Here is a 25,773-nt window from a genome sequence, read left to right as displayed (position 1 = left end):
TGGGTCGGAGACTATATGTGATGGGAGGCACTAGTCACTCGGCATTTACATTTTTTTTATTCACAAAACATGTTAGCAAAGCCAGCCCTTATTTAATTCCGAAATAGTTACCAGATTTGTCAAAAACATTGTTCGGATAACTATATCTGTTAATTTCATTATTTAAACAAATAATTCAGCCTAAGCTTTGTGGTATAAGAAACTGTCAGAAAGAAGGCATTTTTCACTGGATTCAGTTAATTGATTAAATTATGTTTTAATTGTAATTTCTGTAACTTAAACACCGAACATTGCATAGTTTCAGTGCCTGTTATTGCGAGGATTTTTGATCCCAAGATAGACAGTCCACGGCTCAGTTAGAGAAATGCGTGAACTGAACAGTGGAATTAGTGTAACATAAATAAACCATGCGTTAAAACAATGACACTGTCTGTTCAATTTATTTGAGAAATGGTGAACTGTGTGGTTAGGTATTTACTGCTCATAGATGTTCAACATTAAGCTATTGAAGCAGTATGCTGATGTTTGCCTGCAAACTATTAATGAGGCTTATCAAAAGTTACCCAATAGTGAACTGGCCATATAACTGTGTAATATTGTGGGGTTGTGAACAGTGAAAGTAAAGAACTGTCAAAAGTAACTGTGCAACTGTCAGCTACATCATTTACAGTAGTCAGTGTTGAACTTCCGTCCCCCATTTTTCATCCAGTTTAACAATGCAGTACGACGACACTGAGGACTATCAATGAAGAAATAAAGCAGGTGAAAATCACAAGTGGCATATGTGGATACTGCCTGTGAAACATGTTGCAAATAGAGCTAGTAGTAAAGAATTAATAAACTATAACATCATGCATAATGCGGCAGTTTCTCACACATCTCAGTGTTTATGGCATCGCATCTTTTGAAGTGTGTGCCATAAAATGATGTATTTTGCTAGGTACTGGTACAGTAATAAATTTAAAGTCTTGCCTGATTCTGTAGCTTTTATGCATTCAGTGTTCATGACATCATACCTCCTGAATTAAGTGTCGCATTATGATGTAATTTTTCTGATACTTTCAGTGATATATGTCAATACTGTCTGCAAAAGTGTCATAAAAACAGTTAGTAGTAAGGAAGTAACAAGTTAAAATGTCATGCTTCATGTGACAGTTTTACTGCATGAATAGCGAAAATATGGTCAGGGACGAAATTCTTTCCCTTCATCATTTTGTGGGGTTTGTCAGTGAGAAAAGTTTCATAAGGGTTTGAATTATGTGTAATGTTTGTTGCAAGCCTCTAAGTCCTCTCATTCTCAAATAGTGGATAAGTAAAGTATGGATATTCTTGTCTCAAGGGGGATGGTTCTTGCCCCCACAGTCATTCTTTTCTGACAGAATATGATATGTGAACCAAATTTGATTCAAATCAATCCTGTGGTTCAGGAGGAGAGGTGGAACATAAATACATATGTACATCCACTTTTGCAATTTTTGTGGATATGTATGGACATGTTTCCTCTGAAATACTTAGGCAAGCTCCTTGACATGCTGTGAAGGTCTTGCAGATGTCTTACTAACCACTTTATCAACCTCTGCCTTACGGGGTCATACAGGTGTGGGATGGAGGGTCATGTTGTCAGCACACTGCTCTCCCAGCCATTTTGCAGACTTTCCAGACCATGGAGTTGCTTCTACACAGTTGAATAGTTGCTCAATGAGCATCTCATGACTGACTGCACTCCCTATCAGTCCTCCTATCAAGGAAAAATCCATGGCAGTACGGGGAATCAAATCTGGGTCCTCCTCAAGGCAGCTACGTATGCTGACCACTTAGCTATGGGGGCGAACTCTGAAATGGTTAGGAGCTAGGCAAAGCTATTTGTGGTGATCCAAAACGTTTCTTTCATTTTTAAAAAGGTAAAGACACCAAATGGAATCAGATCTGGGCTCTATGCTGGATGAGAAAGTGCTCAATTCAGGACTCTGAAAGAGGTGCTTGTGTTTTGGTGACAAAATGAGCATGTTTATTGCCATTATGGAACAAGATTTTACAGAGGAGAATATGTGGCTGATTGTCTTGGGTTCTTTTAAAGGGCATACTCTACGATACCAGTTTATCAGTGTTACCCTACCTTCTTCTTGTGGTAATAAATGTGCTTAGAATGAAGCAAAGACACATTTTCCTTTTTCTCAAATTTCTTGAGCTCTCTCACCTTATTGCACACGAAGGTCATTTAAGAAAAGACCTGTGGATAGCTTCCAGTTTTGCCTGTGAGTCAAACTGATACAGTCACATATAGTAAGCAGCTATAATGTCATTATCCATGACCTGATGGAATTAAACACCCAAGCTCCTGTTTACAGGATTATAACATTAAGCACATTTTTACTTTGTTTAATAGTGTAGTATCCATCCACCTAACATTAGAACTTTCACATACACTCCTTCACTTTAGTCATAATTGTGAAAAGTCAAAAATCTTTAAAAATAATTTAGTCATAAGCCATAAAAAGGAACAGCATTATAATACCCTTGTTACTTTCATCACAAATGTGCTACAGTGCCCTTCCTTCTCGTAGCTTGCAAATATATTCTTTTTAAAGAATTTTGACTTTTTACAGTTCATGATTAACCAGATCTGAAGATGATCATTAAATTTGATCGACACTAGTGACCAGGTGTTACTAATTGCAACTGAGAATGTTGCATTAAACATTTAAAAAATATGTACAGTTGTGGCATCTCTCGTGACAATTGTGTCATCCATTATTAAAACATAATATTAGTTAAAATATATTTGTTCCTTTTAATAATGTCATACCTTTTTACATATTATGTAGGAGGTTTTACATTTCTGTAGTATAATTCAAGTTTTTTACAATATTAAAATTTATTATAAACAATGACCTCTTTAAATTAAAGTAACTTTCAAATTATTGTACAATAAGTTGCTCTTAATCAGGTCCAATCAGCCATACAATACTGATTAACTGCTATATCAGCAGTACAAGGAGAAGGTAGATTGCTGCTCACCATAAAGATGGCTCATTGAGTTGCAGATACGCACAAGGAAAAGACAGTTACACATTAGCTTTCGGCATCCAGGCTGCCGGAGATGCTGGTCATGTGTGCATGAGATGTGCTTGCTTGTGTGAATGAATGAGTGTGTGTTTCCTTTTCTGGAGGAGGCATTGGCTGAAAGCTAATATGTAACTGCCCTTTTGTTGTGCCTGTCTGCAGCTCATTGTGTCATCTTTATAGTGAGTAGCAATCTATCTTTTCCTTATGTTGTTGATATTCTAATGTGTAGATTCCATTGTTTCATTTTGACTGCCTGATATGTCATTCTCCAAGTAACAGCATGACTTGGATGCATTGTGAAGCAGCATGCAACCCCCCCCCCCCCCTCCCCTCTCGCCCACCCCCAGCCATTTTCCTATTTCCTTTCCAGACAATGGAGCCAATATTTATCACTTAAGTGTCTCATCAATTGGTCACATGAAGCTGAGTGCACCTTGTTCCAGCCTTCACACCAAGATAAATCTATGGTATTACCAAGAACTGAAGTGAGGTCCTTCACTTGACAGTGTGGCATGCAACAGGTCAGCTATGGAGCTGGACTCTAAATTACTGCATATTAAGTAAGACCAATAACCCAACCCCCTTGATTATAAAAGATCAAACCCCCACACATAAAATAGCTTCTAAAATCTGATTGCAAATGAATTAATGATTATGACATCTTGTCTCTTAAACTACGTGTCATACAATGACATAATTTTGTAGGTGCATTCAATGATATCTACCTCTGCACCTACTTTGTAAGTAGGTTTTCACAGGACAGTTTGCATCTATACTCTGCAGAGGGTACATCCCAATATAGCTGTAATCAGAACTTTTTCCCATTCCATTCAGATACAAAGCACAGGAAGAATGATTGCTTAACTGGCTCTGTGCTTGCTGTAATTAGTTTAATCTTGTCTTTGCATCCCCTAACAGAACATCACATACGGGGTTATAATAAATTCCCAGATTGATCACATAAAGTTGGTTCTAGAAACTTTGTAAGTAGGTTTTCACAGGATGGTTTGAATCTATCTTCAAGTGAATGCCAATTCCGTTCCTTCAGCATCTTCATTACACTCTCCCATGGATAGAATGAGCCTATGGCCATTTGTGCTGCCCTTCACATCCGTTCAACATTCACTGGCAATCCTATTTGGTACAGGTCCCATACACTTCAACCATCTTTTAGGATGGGTCACACAATTCTCCTTTGTAGACTCATTGCACTTCCATAGTAATCTACCAATGAACCACCATCTGCCATATGCTTTGCAGCATGCCTGATGCTGAAGTTTTACTGCATGAACAGAGAAAATATAGTAGGTGACAAACTTTTTTTGTTTAATTATTTTATGAGGGGTGTTAGCAAGAAAAAGTTTTGGAAAGGTTTGAAATTATGTGTAAAATTTGTTAGAAGTTGCTGAGCACCCTTATTCTCATATACTGGATGAATCTAGATGGGTAATTTGTGTGTGCCACAAGATATGTACACAATGCCTAACTTATTTTGTTAAACCTTTAATGTAAGAGCACACCTCTGAATTTGTACATTACAGCAGCGCTTTAAAATTTTAAATTCAGTCAACAATTATATGAAATAATAGAAAAACAAATTTTTGTTGCCCCTGGAAGTATTTAGATAGGCAACCTCTACTGGGATCAGCAGACCATTTTAGCCACTTAGCAATACAGATAAAACACATTTCTATAATCAGGCAACTTTCTACTTCAAATTAGTGCCAGACATAAAGAGCATTCAGAAATGGGTAAATGAAAAATATTATTATGACAGAGATCATAAGGCTGCAATCTTCCTGAATCAGAAAAAGGAAGATAAAGTGAGGATCACTGATTTGTGAAAATACAAATAAAAAATAGTTTGGCTCACTTTTGCTTCATTAAAATGGCTAAGTGAACAATACAAAGAAACTGTTTCGACTTAGCACAGACATTGGAAAAGGTTGAAGACTATGGTGTTGATTTTCCAGGTGGACTCGTCGAAGGAGGAATCAACATTAGCAGACAACTACCAAATGGTACTCCTGGACAGATTCATCAAACACCTGCTGAAAAAGTTCAAGTAAATGACAAATCACAACCAGGGACAACTATCAAATACAAACATGATATGGAAAACAGAGCAATCATACAAATACAGGATAGCTTTTAATTTACAAAATAAATAGAGAAATCTTGCTAAAATTATGTAAAACAATATGAAATAGGATAAACAGCTGTGACTATATAGGCTTTCCCTATGTAACAATTGATAATTTTCTTCTCAGGTCTGCAGCCAAATCATGAAGTCATCTTAACAAAATATTTTTGCTGTCCACCTGGCAGCCATCTTCAGATGGTATGCTGTTGTACAAACTCACTGGAACGGAATTCAGACTGTGAGTGGCAGCTCCTTTAAATGCCACGGAGGGCCAACAGAACATGTGCAAGAAATCTATCTTCGTAGCTGCCCTCTAGTACATGTGAAGTTATAGCGCCGCAGTGATGAAAGCCAGCAAAATCAATAAATCACTAGCAAAAACTATTCTGATGGCTGAATCAAGGACGGTTGTTTTCTAATGTCTGATAAAACCAGGTTCCAATTCTTACTTGCTCTGACTCTATTTATAAGATTGTTAGATAGTCAAATTTAAATGGATTCTTTTAATACACAGTCACAACAGTGAGACACACAGGCAATCACTTTTGTCTTTTCATACATTTTACGTCTCTCAGTAAAACAGAGCTCCGCCACTGCAGATTTCTCAGGTTGAAACAAACGCGTTTGGCACAGGTGCTCAGCACATAGGTCCTGAATGTTACAAATTGTTGGACCAATACAACATGTCCCACAATGGCAGGGGCTTTTGTACACACTGGGCTCCCTCAATACCAAGTCATCCTTTACTGAGCTAAGGAGTTCTCTAAACTTGGTTGGCAGACAAAAAACACTTCTGATATATTTTTTTAAATTTTTGCTATTTTTGATGATATGCTCCTAGCAAAAGGCAGGAAAGCCACCAATTTACATGCATCTTCTAATGGTTCCTGTGAATGTCCAAACTGGAAAGCATGATGGATCTGTTTGTATAGCTGTGCTGCTTGAACACAACTTTAAGATGATCTAGCTCCTGTGTCGAGCTTTCTGCGTTGAAATGGCATAAGCTCATCTTACCAAAGTCCACAGCACCAGTGTGCATTGGAGTGATGGATGACAGCTCAATGCATGCAAGTAGTAGTATGTGTGCATGGGCTTCTGATAAACACCGTGTTCCAGGGTCCCATGATCCTTTCTGTAAACCAAGACATCTAGAAACAGAAGCTTGCCATTCCTTTCAATGTCCATCAAGAACGTGATACTGGGATGAAGGCAATTAAAATGATATAGGAAATTAGAGATGAATATTATCAGCATCTATAGCTAGACATTGAGTGGAAAGTCAAACGTTAGATATTATAAGCTGTTATGCAGAGTCCTCCTTCAGAGGTAGAAAAATACACACATTCATATATGCACAGTTCATATGCAAACATGGTCACTGTCATCTCTGGGCAGTAAAGTTTGACTGCCCCACATTGAAACTAAGTAAAATTACACTTGTCTCAGAGTATACATGGTAGTAACTAAAAAGAAGAAGTGTGTTGTGTGTATTTATTCTTTGAATTGATCTGCACAAGAGTTTTCGAAGCAGATGAAATGGCAGATAACTGAGAACTTCTTGTTTTAGATTAATCCTGCTTGAATATTCTTTCTGAAGTGTATATTAAAATACAGGTCATTAGAAAGGAAGCACCAGCTTAGACAGTGAGTGACAGAGGCAGATATTGTCCATGCCATTTCTAAGATATCATTATGGCATTTGTGTGAAGATTGTTAAAGGAAACCATGAACATGAGTTCAAATAGAAGTTCAGCATCTTAACAATGCACTTCCTTACAAAGAACTGACTCATTTTCAAACTTTTCAGAGTGACCATTCGATAAGAGGAATAAACAAAAATAAACTGGGGCACAAAATATCAATATAAATTTGATGGAGGGTGAAGACTAAAACTATTGACAAAGCCAGGTGTTAATGACTGATAACAGAGATAAAACTGACAGTAGTATGGAAGAAATAAAGCTACACATATATTGTTAAATAACTTACACTACAATTGGCTTACACTACAAGTATTATAATCATACGTATTATGTAGCGGAGATGCTGAGTCGTGATAGGCATAACGAAAAGATTCATGCAATTATAGCTTTCAGCCATTAAGGCCTTTGTCAGCAGTAGACACACATACACACACGCGCACACACGCAAACCCAATTTGCACACACGTCTGCAGTCTCAGAGAACTGAAACCACACTGCGAGCAGCAGCACCAGTGCATAATGGGAGTGGCGACTGGGTGGAGGTAAGGAGGAGGCTGGGCCGGGGAGGGGGAGGCATAGGATGGTGGGAGTGGCGGACAGTGAAGTGTTGCAGTTTAGATGGAGGGCAGGAGAGAAGGTATGGAGGGGGGAAGGGGTAAGTAGCAGAAAGGAGAGAAATAAAAAGAAATTAAAAGACTGGGTGTGGCAGTGAAATGATGGCTGTGTAGTGCTGGAATGGGCAGGAGATTCTGGATGGGTGAGGACAATGACTAATGAAGATTGAGGCCAGGAGGGTTACGGGAATGTAGGATGTATTGCAGGGAAAGTTCCCACCTGCGCAATTCAGAAAAGCTGGTGTTGGTGGGAAGGATCCATATGGCACAGGCTGTGAAGCAGTCATTGAGATGAGGGATATCATGTTTGGCAGCATGTTCATCAACAGGGTGGTCCACTTGTTTTTTGGCCACAGTTTGTCGCTGGCCATTCATGCAGACAGACAGCCTGTTGGTTGTCATGCCTACATAGAATGCAGCACAGTGGTTGCAGCTTAGCTTGTAAATCACATGACTGGTTTCACAGGTAGCCCTGCCTTTGATGGGATAGGTGATGTTAGTGACCAGACTGGAGTAGGTGGTGGTAGGAGGATGTATGGGACAGATCTTGCATCTAGGTCCATTACAGGGGTATGAGCCATGAGGTAAGGGATTGGGAGCAGGGGTTGTGTAAGGATGGACGAGTATATTGTGTAGGTTCGGTGGACAGCGGAATACTACGGTAGGAGGTGTGGGAAGGATAGAGGGGAGGAGATTTTTCATTTCAGGGCACAATGAGAGGTAATCGAAACCCTGCCAGAGAATGTAATTCAGTTGCTCCAGTCCCGGATGATACTGAGTTATGAGGGGAATGCTCCTCTGTGGCTCGACTGTGGGACTTTGGGAGGTGGTGGGAGACTGGAAAGATAAGGCACGGGAGATTTGTTTTTGTACAAGGATGGGACGATAATTACGGTCAGTGAAGGCTTCAGTGAGACCCTTGGTATATTTTGAGAGGGACTGCTCGTCACTGCAGATGCAATGACCACAGGTGGCTAGGTTGTACAGAAGGGACTTCTTGGTATGGAATGGGTGGCAGCTGTTGAAGTGGAGGTATTGCTGGTGGTTGGTAGCTTTGATATGGACAGAGGTACTGACACCTCTGAGGTGGAGGTGGAGGTCAATATCTAGGAAGGTGGCTTGTTGGGTTGAGTAGGACAGGTGAAGCAAATGGGGGAGAAGTTGTTGAGGTTCTGGAGGAATGTGAATAAGGTGTCCTCACCTTCAATCCAGATAGCAAAAATGTCATCAATGAATCTGAACCAGGTGAGGGGTTTAGGATTCTGAGTTTTTACGAAGGATTCCTCTAGATGGCCCATGAATAGGTTAGCATAGGATGGTACCATGCGGATGCCCATAGCCGTACCGCGGATTTGTTTGTAGGTAATGCCTTCAAAGGAGAAGTAATTGTGGGTGAGGATCATAGTTGGTCATGGAGACTAGGAAGGAGGTTGTTGGTTTGGAATCCATAGGGCGTCTGGAAAGGTAGTGTTTGATAGCAGTAAGGCCATTGGCACTATGAATATTAGTGTACAGGAAGGTGGCATCAACAGTGACGAGTAGGGCACCGTGTGGTAAAGGGACAGGAAGTGAGGAGAGTCGGTCGAGGAAATGGTTGGTATCTTTTATATAGGAGGATAGGTTCTGGGTAATAGGTTGAGAAGGTGTCGGTTTACAAGAGCAGAGATTCTCTCAGTGGGGGCACAGTAACTGGCCACAATGGGGCATCCTGGGTGGTTGGGCTTATTGACTTTAGGAAGCATGTAGAAGGTGTGAGTGCGGGGAGAGGTAGGGGTAAGTAGAGAGATGGAGTCTGAGGAGAGGTTCTGGATGGGCCTAAGGATTTGAGTAGTGACTGGAGATCCTGCTGGGTTACTGGCATGGTTTGTAGGTGGAAGTATCTGACAGCTGACGGAGCCCTTCTGCCACATAATCCTTGCGATTCAAAACAACAGTGGTGGAGCCTTTGTCTGCAGGTAGGATTATAATGTTGGGATCAGTTTTTAGATGGTGGACTGTGGTTCTTTCTATGGATGTAAGGTTAGTTTGCATGTTGAGGGATTTGGGGAATGATGGTAGGCAAGGTTAGAGGTTAAGAAATTCTGGAAAGTTAACAGGGGGTGGTTTGGAGGCAGCGGGAGTGGATCAAAGTTGGATGGAGGAGCGAACTGAGTTAGGCAAGGTTCAGTAATGGTCTTTGGTTGAGTCTGATTGGTCAGGTTGGTGATGAAAAAGTGTTTCCACTGTAGGGACCGGGAGAAGGAGAGAAGGTCTTTAACTAGTCTAGCATGGTTGAATTTGGGAGTGGGACAAAAGGTGAGGACTTTTTAAAGGACTGATATTTCTGTGGGACTAAGGCTTCTGGAGGAAAGGTTCATAACTGTGTTGCAGGTCTGTTTAGGTTCTGGGTTCTGTGTGGTGGTGGGAGGGAGTTTTGGAGGGTGGGGTAAGTGTAGTAGGTCTGCGAGACAGGGTCTGTCAGTTATGAGGCAGCGTGTGGGAGGTTGTTGTAGAAGTGGTGGACAATGGTACTCCAAGGTGGGAGTAGGAAGTGAACAGGATCGAGAGCTTTTTGAGGTGGCATTGTGCATGTTGCTCCAGTTCCTGTGGGACAAGAGTTTCAATGTGTGATATGGGTTCCAGGAATTTGGGATTACATAGCAGGAGAATTTTGCAGATGAAGAGAAGGTACTGCAAGGAGGATTGGGCTTGGTTGATGTGGTTTTGCAGGACTCTGTTGGTGAGGGCTAAGGATTGGCGGTATCTGAACAGGTGGAGGTCATTGTGGAAGGAGGGTTGGCAACCCAAGAAGGGTAATTTGATGGTAAGGCCATTAGGGGGGATTTCATGAGCCAAGCAACAATGCAGGAACAGTATGTGGGACTGGGATCTGGCTAGGGATAAAGAAACTTTTCTGTATTGATGCAGATGGAAGGAGCAAGAATCCATGGTGGTGCAAAAAATGCGAAAAATTACATAAGCAAGTAGAATTACATCTGAAAAAATACGCAAAAATACTCCCAAATACGTGTGAAAAGGACAAAATGGATGCACAAGGGGAAAAAAGGGAGATGAAATCTGGGGAAGACGATGATAGTGGAAGGTGAAAACACACTAAAATTGGCGAGAAGCCACAAGGGTCAAAGTAGGGAATAACTGATCATTAATAAATATGTGTATATTACTATGGGTAGCAGGTTTGAGGGCAGATAAGCGTAAAGAAGGGGGGTGGCAGATGTGACTGGATGAGGTAGATTTAGTGGGCGCAAACAGGGATAGAACGGAGAAAGTGGGCGGGGGGGGGGGGGGGGGGGAGGAGGGGTTCATAGTTAGAGATGGAAGAGTGTGTGGCACCAGAAAAGTGTGGGAGATAACACACAAAAATACGGGAACTGACACAAGGAGCATGATCAATTTGAAGGTTCAGTCATTAGAGTGCTTTACTGCTAAAGGTTTGAGTACTGCTCCGGTGCGGATTTTTAATCTGTGAGGAAGTTTCAAATGTGTTTAATAAACTGATCAACTGATAAATGAAAAAAAGGTAGAAACAATTCTGATATACCAAAACTTAACTTGATCAGGTACTTACACGTGACACATTGTACATTATGAGAATGTATTTCAGATCAGGTGAAAGTCTGTACTCAGGGTCTGTCAGTGTTGAAATCTAGAAGCAAAATACAAAACAGTAATGGTAAACGATAATGGGAATGAGAAGTAATTATTTATAACATTAGAATACAGATTGTGATTAACCTAATGCAACAGTATTCAGATAGAGTGATTTCTCCTCCAAATTAAGGCTGATGTTTGATACTAGCACACTTCTTTTGAACAGAAATGGCCAGTTTACCGGTGCTAATCTCCTTTTCTGTCCTTGCTTTGTCAGTCATGCACTATTTTGCTCCCTAGGCAGCCAAATTCCTTTACTTCATCTACTTCATAGTCCCACATTTTGATGTTTGGCTTACCACTAATCTGATTTCTGCTACTCCTCATTTCTTTCATCTTTCTGTGATATATTCTCTAAACATAGTCTGTGCTCATTATTGAACATGTCTTGCATTTCTTCCTTTCATTGAGGACCACAATGTCTTCAGTGGATCTTAATCATTGATATCCTTTCACCCTGGATTTTAATTCCATTCCTGATCCTACTTTTTAATTCTATCAGTGCTTCTACGAGGTATAGCCTGAACCATACATACTAGTATTATATCATTTGTGATGTAAAAATTTCATTCTTAATCTTCAATTCTCATTTTTAGCTCTTGGTTCTTGTACACATAGCATATTATCCCCATAGCTTACACCTACTTTCCTGAGAATTTTGGATACCTTGCAGCATTTTACATTGTCAAATACTTTCTCTAGGTCAATTAATCTAATGGGAGCATCTTGATTTTCTTAAGTCGTTGTTCCATTATCAGCTGCAATGCTGAAACTGTCTCTCTGGTGCCTTTCCTCTTCCTAAAGAGAAAATGGTTGTCCTCTAAAAGATCCTCAGTTTTATTTCACATTCCTCTGCATTTTATAAGTTGTTAAGAGTATCATTCAATAATTCACACCCTTAAATGCTCTTTCTATCTTTGGGATTGCATGCAAGTATTTTCTGGAAGTCTGGTGATATGTTTCTGATCTGATAGATTCTGAAAACCAGCTTGAATAGTTGTTTAGTTGACACTTGCCTAATGATATGATAATTCAAAAGGAATGTTAGTCATACCTGCCACCTTATTTAATTGCACATTTTCCAAAGTGGTGTCTAACTGTGATCCTAATAAAACTGTATCCCCTATGTTTTCCGTACTGAGTGCCATTTCTTGTTATATCAGATCACCAGTTCCTTCTTCTCATAGAGGCCTCCAATGTACTCTTTTCACCTATATGCCCTCTCCTCTGTGTTTAGCAGCAGAGTTCCTCTTGCACTCTTAATATTGACACCTTTGCTTTGAACTTCACTAAAAGCTGTTTTGAATTTAATATATATGCTGAATCAGTGCTTCTGGTGACCATTCCTCTTACAATTTCTTCCCATTTCTTATGCAGCCACTTCTTTTTGGCTTCCCTGCTTCTATTTATTTCATTCCTATGTGACTTATATTGTTAGATTCCTGTCTTTCCCTGAAGGGTTCTGCACTTCCTTCTTTCATCAATAAATTAAAGTATTTCCCTTGTTACACAAGGATTCTTCATGATTTCCTTCTTTGTACCTATATTTGTCTTTTCAGCTTCTATGATTTTCAGAGATGTTCATTCCTCCTCACCTGAAATGCCTATTGTGTTATTCATTACATCATTGGAGAAATTCAAATGCATCTCATTATTCCTCAGTACTTCAGTATCCCATTTCTTTCCACAATGATTCTAGACAATTCTTTTAAACTTCAGTCTACTCTTCAGCATTACTAAACTGTGGTATGAGTCTACATTTGTTCCTGTGTACCCCTTACAATCAAATTTTTGATCTGGGGTAATCTGTTTGATGTAGATGTAATGAAGCTGGAACCTTGCTATCTCTATAAGCTATTCCCAAATATTCTTCCTCTTCTTTGAAGAGTGTATTCGCTATTACTAACTTTAGGAGTAAATGTAAGAATCCCAAGGTAGCTGAACAGGCTTTTGCAAAAAATGTCTGGTGTTCATCTTCACCTTATATTCTTATTGCATGCTTCCATATAATAAATATTTTTCCAACTAGCAGTACTTTAGAAAATCATGATACAGGGCAATTATGTTTGAAAGTACAAAAAGTCTGCTAGTAACTCTGCTTGCAAATCAGGACAGTGAAAGCTTAGTGTAATGTGGCCAGAATAGAGCTTTTTGGTTAATTCATGTATTTGATGGTAGCATATTAGGAATAGTTCCAAAAATTTCCTGATTATCTATATTTAATGACTGAAAACTCCTGTTATCTACAAGCTGAGCAGCAGTCTTCATTATTAAGCTGCAGTACAAGTAGTAAAATTGTGTATTTTTAATGTTGTTATAGAGGTGCTGTGTAAATAGTTAAAACAGGTACACTGAAATACCGTGAGTGACGGCCACCACACATGCAAATAACTTGTCAGTCACCTCCTCAATTCCAAGCAGCGGCCACCAGGTGTCTTTCACCAACCAGGGCTATCTTTGGCTTCCACAGCACATCCATAAGTGCACCACATCCACTGCTAATGGTGTCACCAGCTACCACGGACAGTGCTGTCAACCATGGACTATTTTGCTTCCCAGAAATAAGACAAAGATCCTTCCACCAAAAGGAATAAAAGTCGATGCACTGCTGACACTCACCACAGTTCTTTCACAGCTTTGCCACACTTCCTACAATTACACCATAGAGCACAGTTCTAACAGTTCCATTCTGAAGTTGTTACCTTTTGTCTCTTCTACAGAGAGTTACGAAGTTCTACAGAGCAATAGCAGAGCATAGCTACTACATCATAGACTGCCAACAGACAGCAGAATTATTTAAATTAAATAATTGTGTTAGGTATAGAACACTAATGCCACACATCTAACTATTAAGAAAGTAAAATATGTTTGTAGTAAATATTCATTGTTAATAAGTGACATTTGTGCTTTTAAACTATGTTGTTACATTTATGTTCTAGTTTGCCTGTCATGGCAGTTTAAGTTCAGTTATTTGGTAGCATGCATATACTGCCACCTTAAAGAAAACAATAGTAGGAATTTTGTTTTCTGCTACTGTGGATATACAGGCTGCAATGATAGTAACATTCAGTTACCACATCCCAACAAGATGTAGGAAGTCTGTTCAAAAAGTTCCAGAACATTCGTAATTTTCTGCCAATGGTGAGTTGGAGTGAAATGCAGTTGGCATCCCTGCATACACTTGTGTTTAATCTGTTTTAACAACCAGAAGTTTCATTGTTGAATGTTTGTTAGTTATTGTTCAGTGCTGTATTGAGTAGAATGTCGTGTCACACAGTTTGCAAATTTCGAGGTGGCAGAGTTAGAGGAGCAACACATTTGCGTCAAATTTTGCATGAATCTCATGAAAACCTTTACAGAGACACACCAAATGATTCAGGAAGCCTACAGTGATGAGTGCTTAAGCTGTACTCAGTATTATGAATTGTTCACATGGTTTAAAAATGGCCAGGCAGAAGTTAATGATGAGCCTTGTTCAGGATGCCCTTTGATGTCTACCGATGATACTCATGTCAGGAACATCAACAAAATTTTGCATGCCAATCAAAGGCAGGCTGTCTGAGAGATTGTCAAAGAATGTAACATTTCAGTTGGATCACGTCCTGAAATCCTGACACAGCGTCTTGGAATGCATCATGTTGCCGCCAGATTCATCCCACGGTTCATGAGTCAAGACTAGAAGACCAGAAAGACCTCCACCTCACAATCTTAAAAAAGCTTTTGGATCATGCAAATGAGAACAAGATGTTCCTTAAGAGAATCATTTCCAAAGTTGAAAACCCCATTGAAAGGCTGAAGATTTGCAATGATAGATGAGATAAAAGAAAATTTGGAGACAGTGCTTCACGCAGTCCAGCAAGAGGAATACCAAGACTGCTTCTGGAAGTGTAAACAGTGTTGGGAGTGGTGTATCAATTGTGGAGGAGTGTGTTTTGAAGAAGACCATGCACAATAAGTTAAAGATAAGCATAGAAAAAAATTGTGGACAAAGTTCAGGAATTTTTTGAACAGTCCTTGTACATAACTTTTTTATTTAATAATACTAACAAAATAAATATTAAGGTAGGCCTACCAATAGAACATAAACAGCAACTATTTAATATGACTGAAAAATCAACAGCTTTCTTCTTCATGTAGTATCCTTCCTCCTAATTTACTAGCTAATTGTAGCTGGCATAAGCAGAAATAATGTTGCAGGAGTACAGTGACAGTCAGTTAGAAACAGAGTATGCAGATTAATTTCCTATGAGTTGCTTGTCTTTTGTATACCTTTACTCATTTCACATCCCTGAGAATTCTCATTTTTGACTGGATCTACCAAAGATGATGAATGAACGAATGAATAAATGACTGTGTAACTACACAAGCTGAAGCCAGAACAATTATTAATTGAATCTACAATCAAATATAGAAGGAGTTCTAGTTACTAAATAGCAGAATAAAGGTCCCTTCAACCACCAAAATTCAAGTAAAAATATGGTGAACAATATAGTGGATGCTTCACTGTCTAGGAAACATGTCAGTAAAAAAATAGCTCAAGCAAGAAAACCAATGTGTTTAATGTTGACTTTTAAATAAATGGATATGTGGATGTAAATTCTCAAATATGCTATTCACAGTTAAAGAAGCAAATATCACAGAGACATCAAGCAACAGAAATTTCACATCTTACCAAGGATCTGTTTGCTGTCATTATTTGATGTCTTCTACTGAGCAAATCAAACAGTACAGCATTGTTCCTCTTGTCACGATAGAAGAATTTGTCATCTGTAAAAGAATTTTAATGTGTTGAACTCTGATATTACAAAAAGAAATGGTTTGCGGAAGCTGGTGATAGGAGTGGAAGACGTTTGCAGGGGAAAAGAGGGATGAGAAAACAAAGGAAGATAAATGTGAAAAGAATGCTCTATTCTGTTTTTAATAGTATTGTAAATGCAAAGTCAAGAAACTTGGTAACTATGAGGCAGTTGCAAAAGAAATACTGGAACCAGACAGTTGATTACTAACATTGCATTTATGGGTAAGAAATTAAATTTATCCAAAAAATGATTTATTAAATACTTAAATTTCTATTTTCTCTGTAAGTTTGCATTCACACCCATGTCTTCCAGACTTTTCTCACTCATAATGACCATACTGATCACATGTAAATACACTTCTCCCTGGAAATCTCCTACTGCCCCCCTCCTTTCTGACACTCCCCTTCTAACAGCACTATGAGGGGCGTTTGAAAAGTTGGTGTGAAGCCCAAGAGATGGCACCACCGGTGCATATCGAGGTCATGTTTCGTTAGTAGCATCTTTGGAAAGAACACACACCAGGTTTCAGCCATATTGGTCTATTTCTTTGTGTTTGGCATTCGTGTGAATCAAGGAGGTCAAGTGACTGTCAAAAAAAGGACGAAAAAGAATTTCGTGTGGTGATTACACATTACTTTATGAAAGGAAAAACACCTCAGGAGACTAAAGAGAAGCTTGATAAACATTACGGTGATTCTGAACCTTCGATTAGAACAGTTTATAAGTGGTATCAAAATTTTTGGAGTGGCCAAATGGGCACAAGTGATGCTGAACTCCAGAAATCATTGACAAAATCCATGATATGGTGATGGATGACAGAAGAGTTAAGGTGTGTGAGATTGATAGTGCTGTGGGTAACTTGAATGAATGGGTACATAATACACATACACATTTGGATATGAGAAAGCTATCCGCAAGATGGGTTCCACAATTGCTCACGCCTGACCGAAAACAAAATCGTGTGAAGTGTTGCAAGGACGGTTTGCAGTTGTTCAGGAAGAATCCACAGGCCTTCAAGCGTCGTTTCATCAATGTGGATAAAACATGGATACATTACTATACTCCTGAGACCAAACAACAATCTAAACAATGGGTTACCAAGGGGGAATATGCACCAAAAAGGCGAAGACCATTCCTTCGTCTGGAAACGTTATGGCGAGTGTCTTTTGGGATTTGCAAGGGATAATCCTCATCAACTATCTGGAAAACAGTAAAACTATTACAGGTGCATATTATTCATCATTATTGCACCGTTTGAAAACCGAGCTGCAAGAAAAACACCGGTGACTGGACTGCAAAACAGTCCTTTTCCATCACAACAATCCACCAGCACACATCTCAGCAGTTGCGATCGCAAAAGTAATGGAAATAGGATTCCAACTCGTTTCACATCCCCCCTATTCTCCAGACTTGGGTCCCTCGGACTACTATTTGTTCCCCAATTTGAAGAAATGGCTGGTGGGACAAAGATTTTATTCAAACAAGGAGGTGACTGCAGCAACTAATACCTATTTTGCAGACTTAGACAATTCCTATTATTCAGAAGGGCTCAAGAAATTAGAACAGCATTGGACAAAGTGTATAAGTCTAAATGGAGACTATGTTGAGAAACAAAAAAGGTTTACCCCAAACAATTAAGTAGTTTTTATTTTTGCATGAACTTTTCAAATTCCCCTGACACATGCCTATTCTGGAAACTACTGCAAAGTGCATGCCTGAAGTATGTGCTTAAAAATAGCCTCATCCCTCTTTATTAATCCAGTAAAACCAGGCACAGAAGGTTTCAGTGGAATATTCTGGTCAGGGTATGACTCCCTTCAGTCCTCAAATAAATTTATCCCTCTGTGATATCATTCTCACAACAATCAGAGTAGCTTTTTCTCATGCTTGTAGCATTTGCAACATCCTTGTAAAGAGCCTGGCATTTTCAGAATGCTATCCCAACCACAAGGTTCCGTCCCCTATTAGTATTTCCATAGCAAAACTTGTGTTGGAATATTGCTGCATATGCTACAGTTTGAATGTTGTATGAAGTATTGTAACATGCTGATGAATATAGGCTATGTAACCTTCAGCACCAAAATCAGAGGAAGGGCAGTTTCTCAAAATACATTGTAAAAATTTCTGCAAGCTTCTTGATAAGGTTAACAAGCGACTGTAGTCTCCTACACTACAACTGTTAAAACCAAGGAACAAAAAATTTTCATATCCCTTCTGAAAAGTGCACAGATATTTTGTGGTCTGGATGACCTAAGACTTAGTGTTATTCAATGAGTGTCAGTTGGCCTGACAAACTGAAACAGTACACTTCTGTTATTAGCAAGATTTTATTTCATGAAGAACTCACATAATTCATTTAGACTTTTGTGTGGGAAATGCACTGGATGATTCTCTAATACACTGGTTACTAATACACTTGCTTTATTAATAACTTGAGTACACTTGAAATTACATCCATACAACATGGAACTTGACATATGGATTAACTGATATGGAGAGAGTACACTTCACCAAAGAACAAAAATATTATTATTGTCAAGGACTGTAGTCCATTATATATTTCACATCTCTGATGGGTAAAGTTCCCACACAATCCACCCCCTTGTAGGGGGCGCAGGGGGAGGTGGTTTAAACATCTTCTCTTAGTTGACAATGTAGTCATTGAGGTGAGGCGCTAGTCAACAGGTGCGATTGTAACGGTACTGCTGAGTGGCATCTGCTGCAGGGGGAGAAGGACCTGCAGGAGGCGTCACTTGCAGTGACTCTGGTCAGCATGGGGTGTTCACCTGCAGCTGTGATTTGCAGCCAATTTTGCAGGCTGGGTGTCCTGAGCATCAGCAGTATTGTGTAGAACCCTGGCAGGCTTGAGTCTGTGCACTGAAATTGTTGTGGGCTTGTCAAGGGGAAGTATATCAAAGGTGTTGTATCCCCCCCACAGGGTCTTGAGGGGGGCCACAGTATGGTACGGTCTCATGGCACAGCATTGTAAATTTGCAGTTTGCTAGGGCCTTATGTATGAAGATCTTGGGAGATCCTTGAGGCTCTGGCTATGGCACTCTAATGTACAAGATGTGCCTTTACACTTACCTGACAATGTCTTTTAACTGGTTTGGGACCAAGAGCTGTGGGTTCAAGGAACTCATCTGGTAGGTTCGGCAGCTTGCTGTACAGATGCCTGCAGGTCTTCCTTATAAACCAAATGTACAACCGGTGGCAGCCAGGGCAAGGATTCTGTTCGTTGACTATGTGGCACTTGAGTGCTGCTTTTAAGGTGTGGGTGATGCCACCACTCTACCAGTCTGTGGCTCTGCGGGTGATATAAGGTGGTGTGGTAATGTGTAACCCCACAAGGGTTGTACAACTCGGAGAACAGGGCCGACTCAAACTGTTGGCCCGGGTCTGGGGTAATTGTGGCCGGAAATGTGCATGAAAGCTCCACTGTGGTCTCTGCCACAACATCTGGTACAGGTATTGTTTCAACCCATCATGTTACACAGTCTGTTTTCGAAATTAGGTATCTACTGTCACCGGACTCTGGGAGTAGGCCTACTAGAACTAGATGTACATGCTGCAGTCTACCTGTGGGAATGTTGTACTGTATGGGTGTAGGGCTGCCATGGTGCCCCATTTTGCAGTGCTAGCATGCTTTTCAAGCCAGTGTCTACTATTCACAGTTGCGTTTCACATCTGCCCAAAGAAAATGATCAGTGACTAGTTTGATATAAGATCGAGTTCCCGAGTGAGATAAGTAGTGGACATTGTCAATGATGTGTTTCTGCATTGGAAGTGGAAGTGACATGTGGATTCAACCTTGTGACACGTCACACCACATTTGTTTCTCAGAACTAGGAAGAGTGTGGCATCAAAACTTCAGGCAGGTCGATTAGTTCTGCGGGAGCTTGCAGATTTGTGGATTCTTTTCCTTGTGCTGAGGTGAGGACTTAATAGATAATGTTTGTACATAGTGCATTGATGTATGACAGATAATCTGCCACTAAGTTTTCAGCACCCTTGATGTGTTGGACATCAGTGGTGAACTGACCAACATAGTCGAGTTGGTAGAAACGCCTCGAAGGACAGTCTTTAGCTGGGTGACATATAGCTTCTGCGAGTGGTCAACAGTCAGTGTCAACTGTGAATGGCGTGCTGTCCACATCCACTCTGAAGCACTGCAATGCCTCATACACAGCTAGGTGCTTGCAGCTGAATGCAGACCATTTGCATTGTGAATCAGTAAGCTTCTGTGAAAAGAACCACAACAGTTGCTGTTGTCCACTGATCAGTTGCTGGAGAACCGTACCAACTGCCATGTCACTAGCATCATCAGTGATGGACAAGAGGGCATTGGCGATGGGGTGAGCCAGGGTTCTGGCATCCTGCAGGCAGAGTTTGATGTTGTCAAACGTTTATTGTATTTCCTTCGTCCATTGAGAGACTGATTGCCATGTTTGCTTTTCCCCCCTGATTGCATCTGTAAACAGGACCTGTATCGTCATAGCTTTTGCAAACTGTCTTCCATAGAAATGTATAACTTCAAGAAATCTCTATAATTACCGAAAGCTGTTTTCTAGAGCAACTGATTGTATTACTTCAGCTTGTTCTGCTGTAGGTACAGGTATGGTGTTCACTGTGGAGCTGGTGTCCACAAGAAATTGTCTGTTAGAGCCATAGTCCAGTATGCTCAGTCTTGCATCCACTCCTGCAGCTGTGTCAAACTGTTTGGCTATGTGTCCCAATCCTTAGGTGACTGCACTGCTTGTTGCAATCCAGAGTGCATCTTGTGAATCACGTTTGGAGTTTTCATGAGCGCTTCAAACTCTGGCACTTTGTTGCAAATGCTTCGGCAGTTTAGCATTAGGATTTTAATACTCTCACCTGTGTGTGTGTGGGGGGGGGGGGGGGGGGGGGGGGGAGGACATTTCTTGCGGTCTTACACTGATATTTTTGGGTTTCCTACAGCTATCGTTACCTAGAGCTGATGGACAATAGCCTAATCTAAAAAACCTTTGCGTGTACCCCACACACAGTCAGCTACCTGAGTGGCAGCATATAATGTGAGTGCACGCCTGACCTATTTAGGGAGGGAGCCACAGTTCTCAACCCTATGGCTCAAGTCCAGGAAGTCGCAGCCCAGCTTGCCACAGAACTTACGAAGTCTCCGGTTCAGTCCTTCTGCTTGACTCAGAACCAAAGGGCCATAATCAGTTCTGGGGACAATTGTGAGCTTCGTTTAAACTCCATTCTCCAAGTCTAGTCTTCTCAACCTTCTCTTCCAGTATCTGGTATGACCCAAGAATAACCGCAGAGCCCAGATGACAGGCATACTTTGTTTCCACGTGTGCCACAATCTGCAGTTGGTTGCACCCTGTTCCCTCAATGGCTGCCAGAATAGCCTCTCCAACAGGTTGAATGAGGGCCCCAGACATGCACACTGAGTGCACCTGGTGTCCTTTTCTGTCCCTTGCTACCATCATTAGGATTCACAGGAGAGGATATTATGTCAGGTACATCTGGAGCTTTTCCAACACACCAATTCACAGCGGCTGTCAATTGTTTGACATAGTCAGAGCGATTCCCAGTTGCTTACAAATGTCAAGCAACTCATTCCCTGTTTGAGAACAGCATTCACAGTGGGGCTGCATTTTGGCTGGTGCAATGTATTACAAGGCAGTGAACAGAGGACTTTGAATTAAACCTGTTGATTATCATTTAATTTGCAGAGCTAAAAATTTGCTAATTCCTATAAGAATTGAAGCAGATACAGAAAACGAGATTTCAGTTAAGGCAACACAAAAACCTGTCGTAACATTACTAGTTTCCTAAAACGTTTTGATGTTGATTATAGTTGTTAGCAAACTCGGTAACTGGGTTAATTTACGATAAATGAAGATAATGCCGAGGTCTACTGCTCCTAAGGGAAGACTAAATGTAACACAATGTGTTGGAAATTCTGCTACACTAACTAAATCACAAACCCCGATTTGTTACAAATCGTCAAAGCTTGTGAAAATTCTGAAAACACATGTTCATTTGCGTTGATATACAATGAAATTCTGAGGTGATGTATACTTTGGCTGAACTGTGAACCACAAACGCTGATTGACTACGAATTAAATTACTTATCGAAAACACTCGTACCATGAACTTAACTGAAATACACTTTCGTAAGCGTCCGAAAATTCTGAAAGTAACCTATTTCTCATGTAAATGTACAGCGACATTAGAGAAAGATTGTTTTGAAAGTGCATAGCCCTACTGTCCTTAAAAATTTAAATTAGTTATCCAAATAAAAATCACTCGCACCATTAACTTACGAAAATATAGTTTTATAAGCATCTGAAACTAACCTATTTCTTAGGTAATTGCACAACGAAATTAGAGAAAGATTGTTCTGAATGAGGATAGCCCTACTGTCCTTTAGTTTAAGCCTAGAATTGACGATAACGATACTAGATTATCGCGGCACTCTAGAATGTTCGAAATTTCGCAATATATAACAATATGAACGGGTATCGATACAATCAATGAAAGATTAAGCAGAAGAAGCGACGAGAACACTAAAGTATGCGAATATAGAACTTTAAATCGACACACCATCTTGTAGAAGCGGTCTCATACAAGAAAAATTGGTAAGTCAGCTTTTATATATAAATAAACGTGCATGTTGCACAGATTTTTCACTTAGCTTATTCTGTGCACACTTCTGCACTGGCGTCCCAAAGAAGAACACTGCAGCATAAGCTTATCTCGATCAAAATCGCTAAAATGTGCAGCACCAACAAAACATGTCTTCTGCTTGTTGCAGCTAACAATGGAGCATTCCAATGCAAACGTCTGTCACCTGTCAGAACTCTCTTTTGGTGACAGAAGACATCTAGTTTCTCTATATTCTCTCGAAATTCGCTCCACTGCACTTTCACTAATACCGAGACATTCAAAGGTCGTCTTTTACTGGCCGTTATACAGAATTGCTCCTGCCCTGTTGTTTTTCGGCCTCAAAGTAAGCACGCGCACTGATCACCACACACTTTCCAAACTCCGTAAATGAACCATGGTTTCTCACAAGTACGAGGCAACTAATTGTGTTACGGAAAGTAGGGCATAGTAGATCTTTGCATCGCTAGGTGACGAGGGCTGCATATCTGATGCGTCAGTGTGCAGAGTGGCATTCAGCTGGGAGGACTTGTGTGTTCCCAGTGATTTCCCTAATACTCTGTGTTGGGTGTGTGGCGATTTTACGATGGATCCGCGAACAGAACAGCGCATGTGTATCAAATTCTGTGCGAATCTCGCCGGCCGCGGTGGCCGTGCGGTTCTGGCGCTGCAGTCCGGAGCCGCAAGGCTGCTACGGTCGCAGGTTCGAATCCTGCCTCGGGCATGGGTGTGTGTGATGTCCTTAGGTTAGTTAGGTTTAAGTAGTTCTAAGTTCTAGGGGACTTATGACCTAAGATGTTGAGTCCCATAGTGCTCAGAGCCATTTGAACCATTTGTGCGAATCTCGGGGAAAATGCTACGGAGACTCTTGCGATGATTCAACAAGTGTTTAGGGTACAGAGACTGAGCCATACATGTGTGTTTGAGTGGCATGCTCAGATCAGAGCCAGCCGTACAGACGTCGAAGATGATGCTCACACTGAAGGCCCATTAGCTGCACAATGCCAGACATTGTTGCCAAACTTCAACCTTTAGTTCGTGCGGATCGACGTCGAACCATTCAAGACCTTGCGGATGAAGAGGGTATTGGCTATGGGACATGTCAACAAATGTTGACTGAAGAATTGGGCATGCATCGTGTCGCCGCAAAATTTGTGCCAAGGATCTTGACTGCCGATCAGAAGGCACAGTGTGTTGAGGTGTGCTCAAACCTCCGTCAGACTGCATCTAATGATCCAACCTTCTTGTCACAGGGTATCACTGATGATAAGAGCTGGATTTACGGTTATGACCCAGAGACATAGCAAAAATCGACCCAGTGGAAGAGCCCGGGCTCTCCAAGACCCAAAAAAGCGAGGCAAGTGAAGGGCATGATCATCGTTTTCTTTGATACCAAGGGAATTGTGCACAAAGAATTCGTCCCACCCAACCAAACAGTAAATTCCGCATACTACTGTGACGTTATGTGACGATTCCGTGAAAACGTGTGGCGACGATGGCCCGAACTTCGGAATCAAGGGAACTGACTCCTGCATCACAGCAGTGGGCCCTGTCACATGTCCTTGCTCACCAGGACCTTTTTGGCAAAAAACAACATGGCGGTTGTACCCCACCCAGCGTGCTCGCCAGATTTGGCACCTTGCGACTTCGCACTTCACCCAAAACTGAAACTCAAGTTGAAAGGCCGTCATCTCGACACTCTAGAGAGGATTCAAGAAGCATCACTAGCGGTGATAAACACCTTCAAAAACGTCTGACCAGTGGCAGAAGCGCTGGGACCGGTGTGTACATGCGGATGGGAACTACTTCGGGGTGATGGTAACCACTAATCCATAGGTAAGGTTTCCAACAGATGGCAGCACTTGTCTCGAAAATTTTTGATAGCACCTTGTATAGCTCTGTCATCTATCAGAAGTTCATGAAACTATAGATGCTGAATCAGGAAAAATTCCACAATGTCCCTCAACAAATTCAGAATTTTTTCAACAGAAACTGGCCGAGGAAAAATGTGTTGCATTACTTATTGAAAGCACCTCATACATTTGGCCCGTTCCCCAGACCTAAACCCCATGGAACACGGGAGGGACGCACTGCGGAGATGTATTGCAACACACCCACATGCACTGACGACCATCCAGCTGTTGTCAACCGCGCTAGTGGAGACATGGAACGCCCCATCACAAGAACTCCTTACCAACCTCACAAGCAGTGTGGGAGCAAAGTCCAGGGCATGCACTGCCGTCTGTGATGGTCACACACGTTATTGGGAACCACGCCCCGAATTTTGTTATATCCAGGAGGCCATCACAACAGCAATGACTACATTTAGTTATTTTCTTTGAATGAAAGTGTGCCTTTTTTGGGGGGGTAACCGAGCAGTCTCACGTGCTTTGTCACAGTTCGTGCGGCTTCCCCCGTCGGAGATTCAAGTCCTCTCTCGGGCATGGGTGTGTGTGTTGTCCTCAGTGTAAGTTAGATTAAATAGTGTGTATGCTTAGGGACCAATGACCTCAGCAGTTTGGTCCCATAAGACCTTACCACAAAATTTAAAATAAAAGTGTCATTTCTGTTCTCTCATTGCGTATTTCTTTCACTTACCTTCTGTACTATAGTGAAGCAGTTCTTTCTATGTATGGTCCAAGTTTCATCGAGTTACATTGCTTGGCAGTGAAACATCATGCGAAAATTACTTTTGTCCATAAGTTTTGCTCACCAGCGTACATTCAGCATATAAGAAAAGATTAGGAAGTGGGTTTCCCATGCAGAAATCGCATTTCGGTGTTGGTTGTTTGCGGGAAGATCTTGTTAAGCCTCGTCCGATAGGTGGAAAGATCAACAAGTATTTCAATGGTGAAGGGATCGTGGCGTATCGGGATTACCGTTTTCTGTTCCTGATATTGATGCTCGTATTGGTCGTGATCCCACAGCTGACATGGGAATAAGAAACTGATGGGTTCAGGACGGTTACACGCATCACATGCAGTGTCTCAATGGACCAACGTGACTAGTGCCCGAGAGAATAGACATATCGTTTATTTGACTCTGCAGGATTGTACAGTCATGTCTCGTTACCTGAGCCATGACACTGGCTTGTTTACAGCGGGACAAGTATCAAGACGGACAGAATGACGACGTCCGAAGCA

The 25,773-nt window shown here is 41.0% G+C and overlaps 1 protein-coding gene across 1 annotated transcript in view; it reads right to left on the bottom strand.

Annotated features, from left to right (window-relative positions):
- Positions 1–25,773, bottom strand: part of LOC124615872 (venom dipeptidyl peptidase 4-like) — a 259,563-nt gene that overhangs the window by 84,142 nt on the left and 149,648 nt on the right. Inside the window, exons 3-4 of the mRNA XM_047144037.1 lie at positions 15,850–15,944; positions 11,095–11,172 (exon numbers count right to left, since the gene is read on the bottom strand). Coding sequence (XP_046999993.1) covers positions 11,095–11,172; positions 15,850–15,944 — 173 coding nt within the window. The remainder of the gene's footprint in view (positions 1–11,094; positions 11,173–15,849; positions 15,945–25,773) is intronic.

This window comes from Schistocerca americana, chromosome 5 (assembly GCF_021461395.2).
Source record: "Schistocerca americana isolate TAMUIC-IGC-003095 chromosome 5, iqSchAmer2.1, whole genome shotgun sequence".
Lineage (NCBI taxonomy): Eukaryota > Metazoa > Arthropoda > Insecta > Orthoptera > Acrididae > Schistocerca > Schistocerca americana.
The sequence above is the reverse complement of the archived record's forward strand: the minus strand, read 5'-3'. Positions and strand labels throughout refer to the sequence as shown.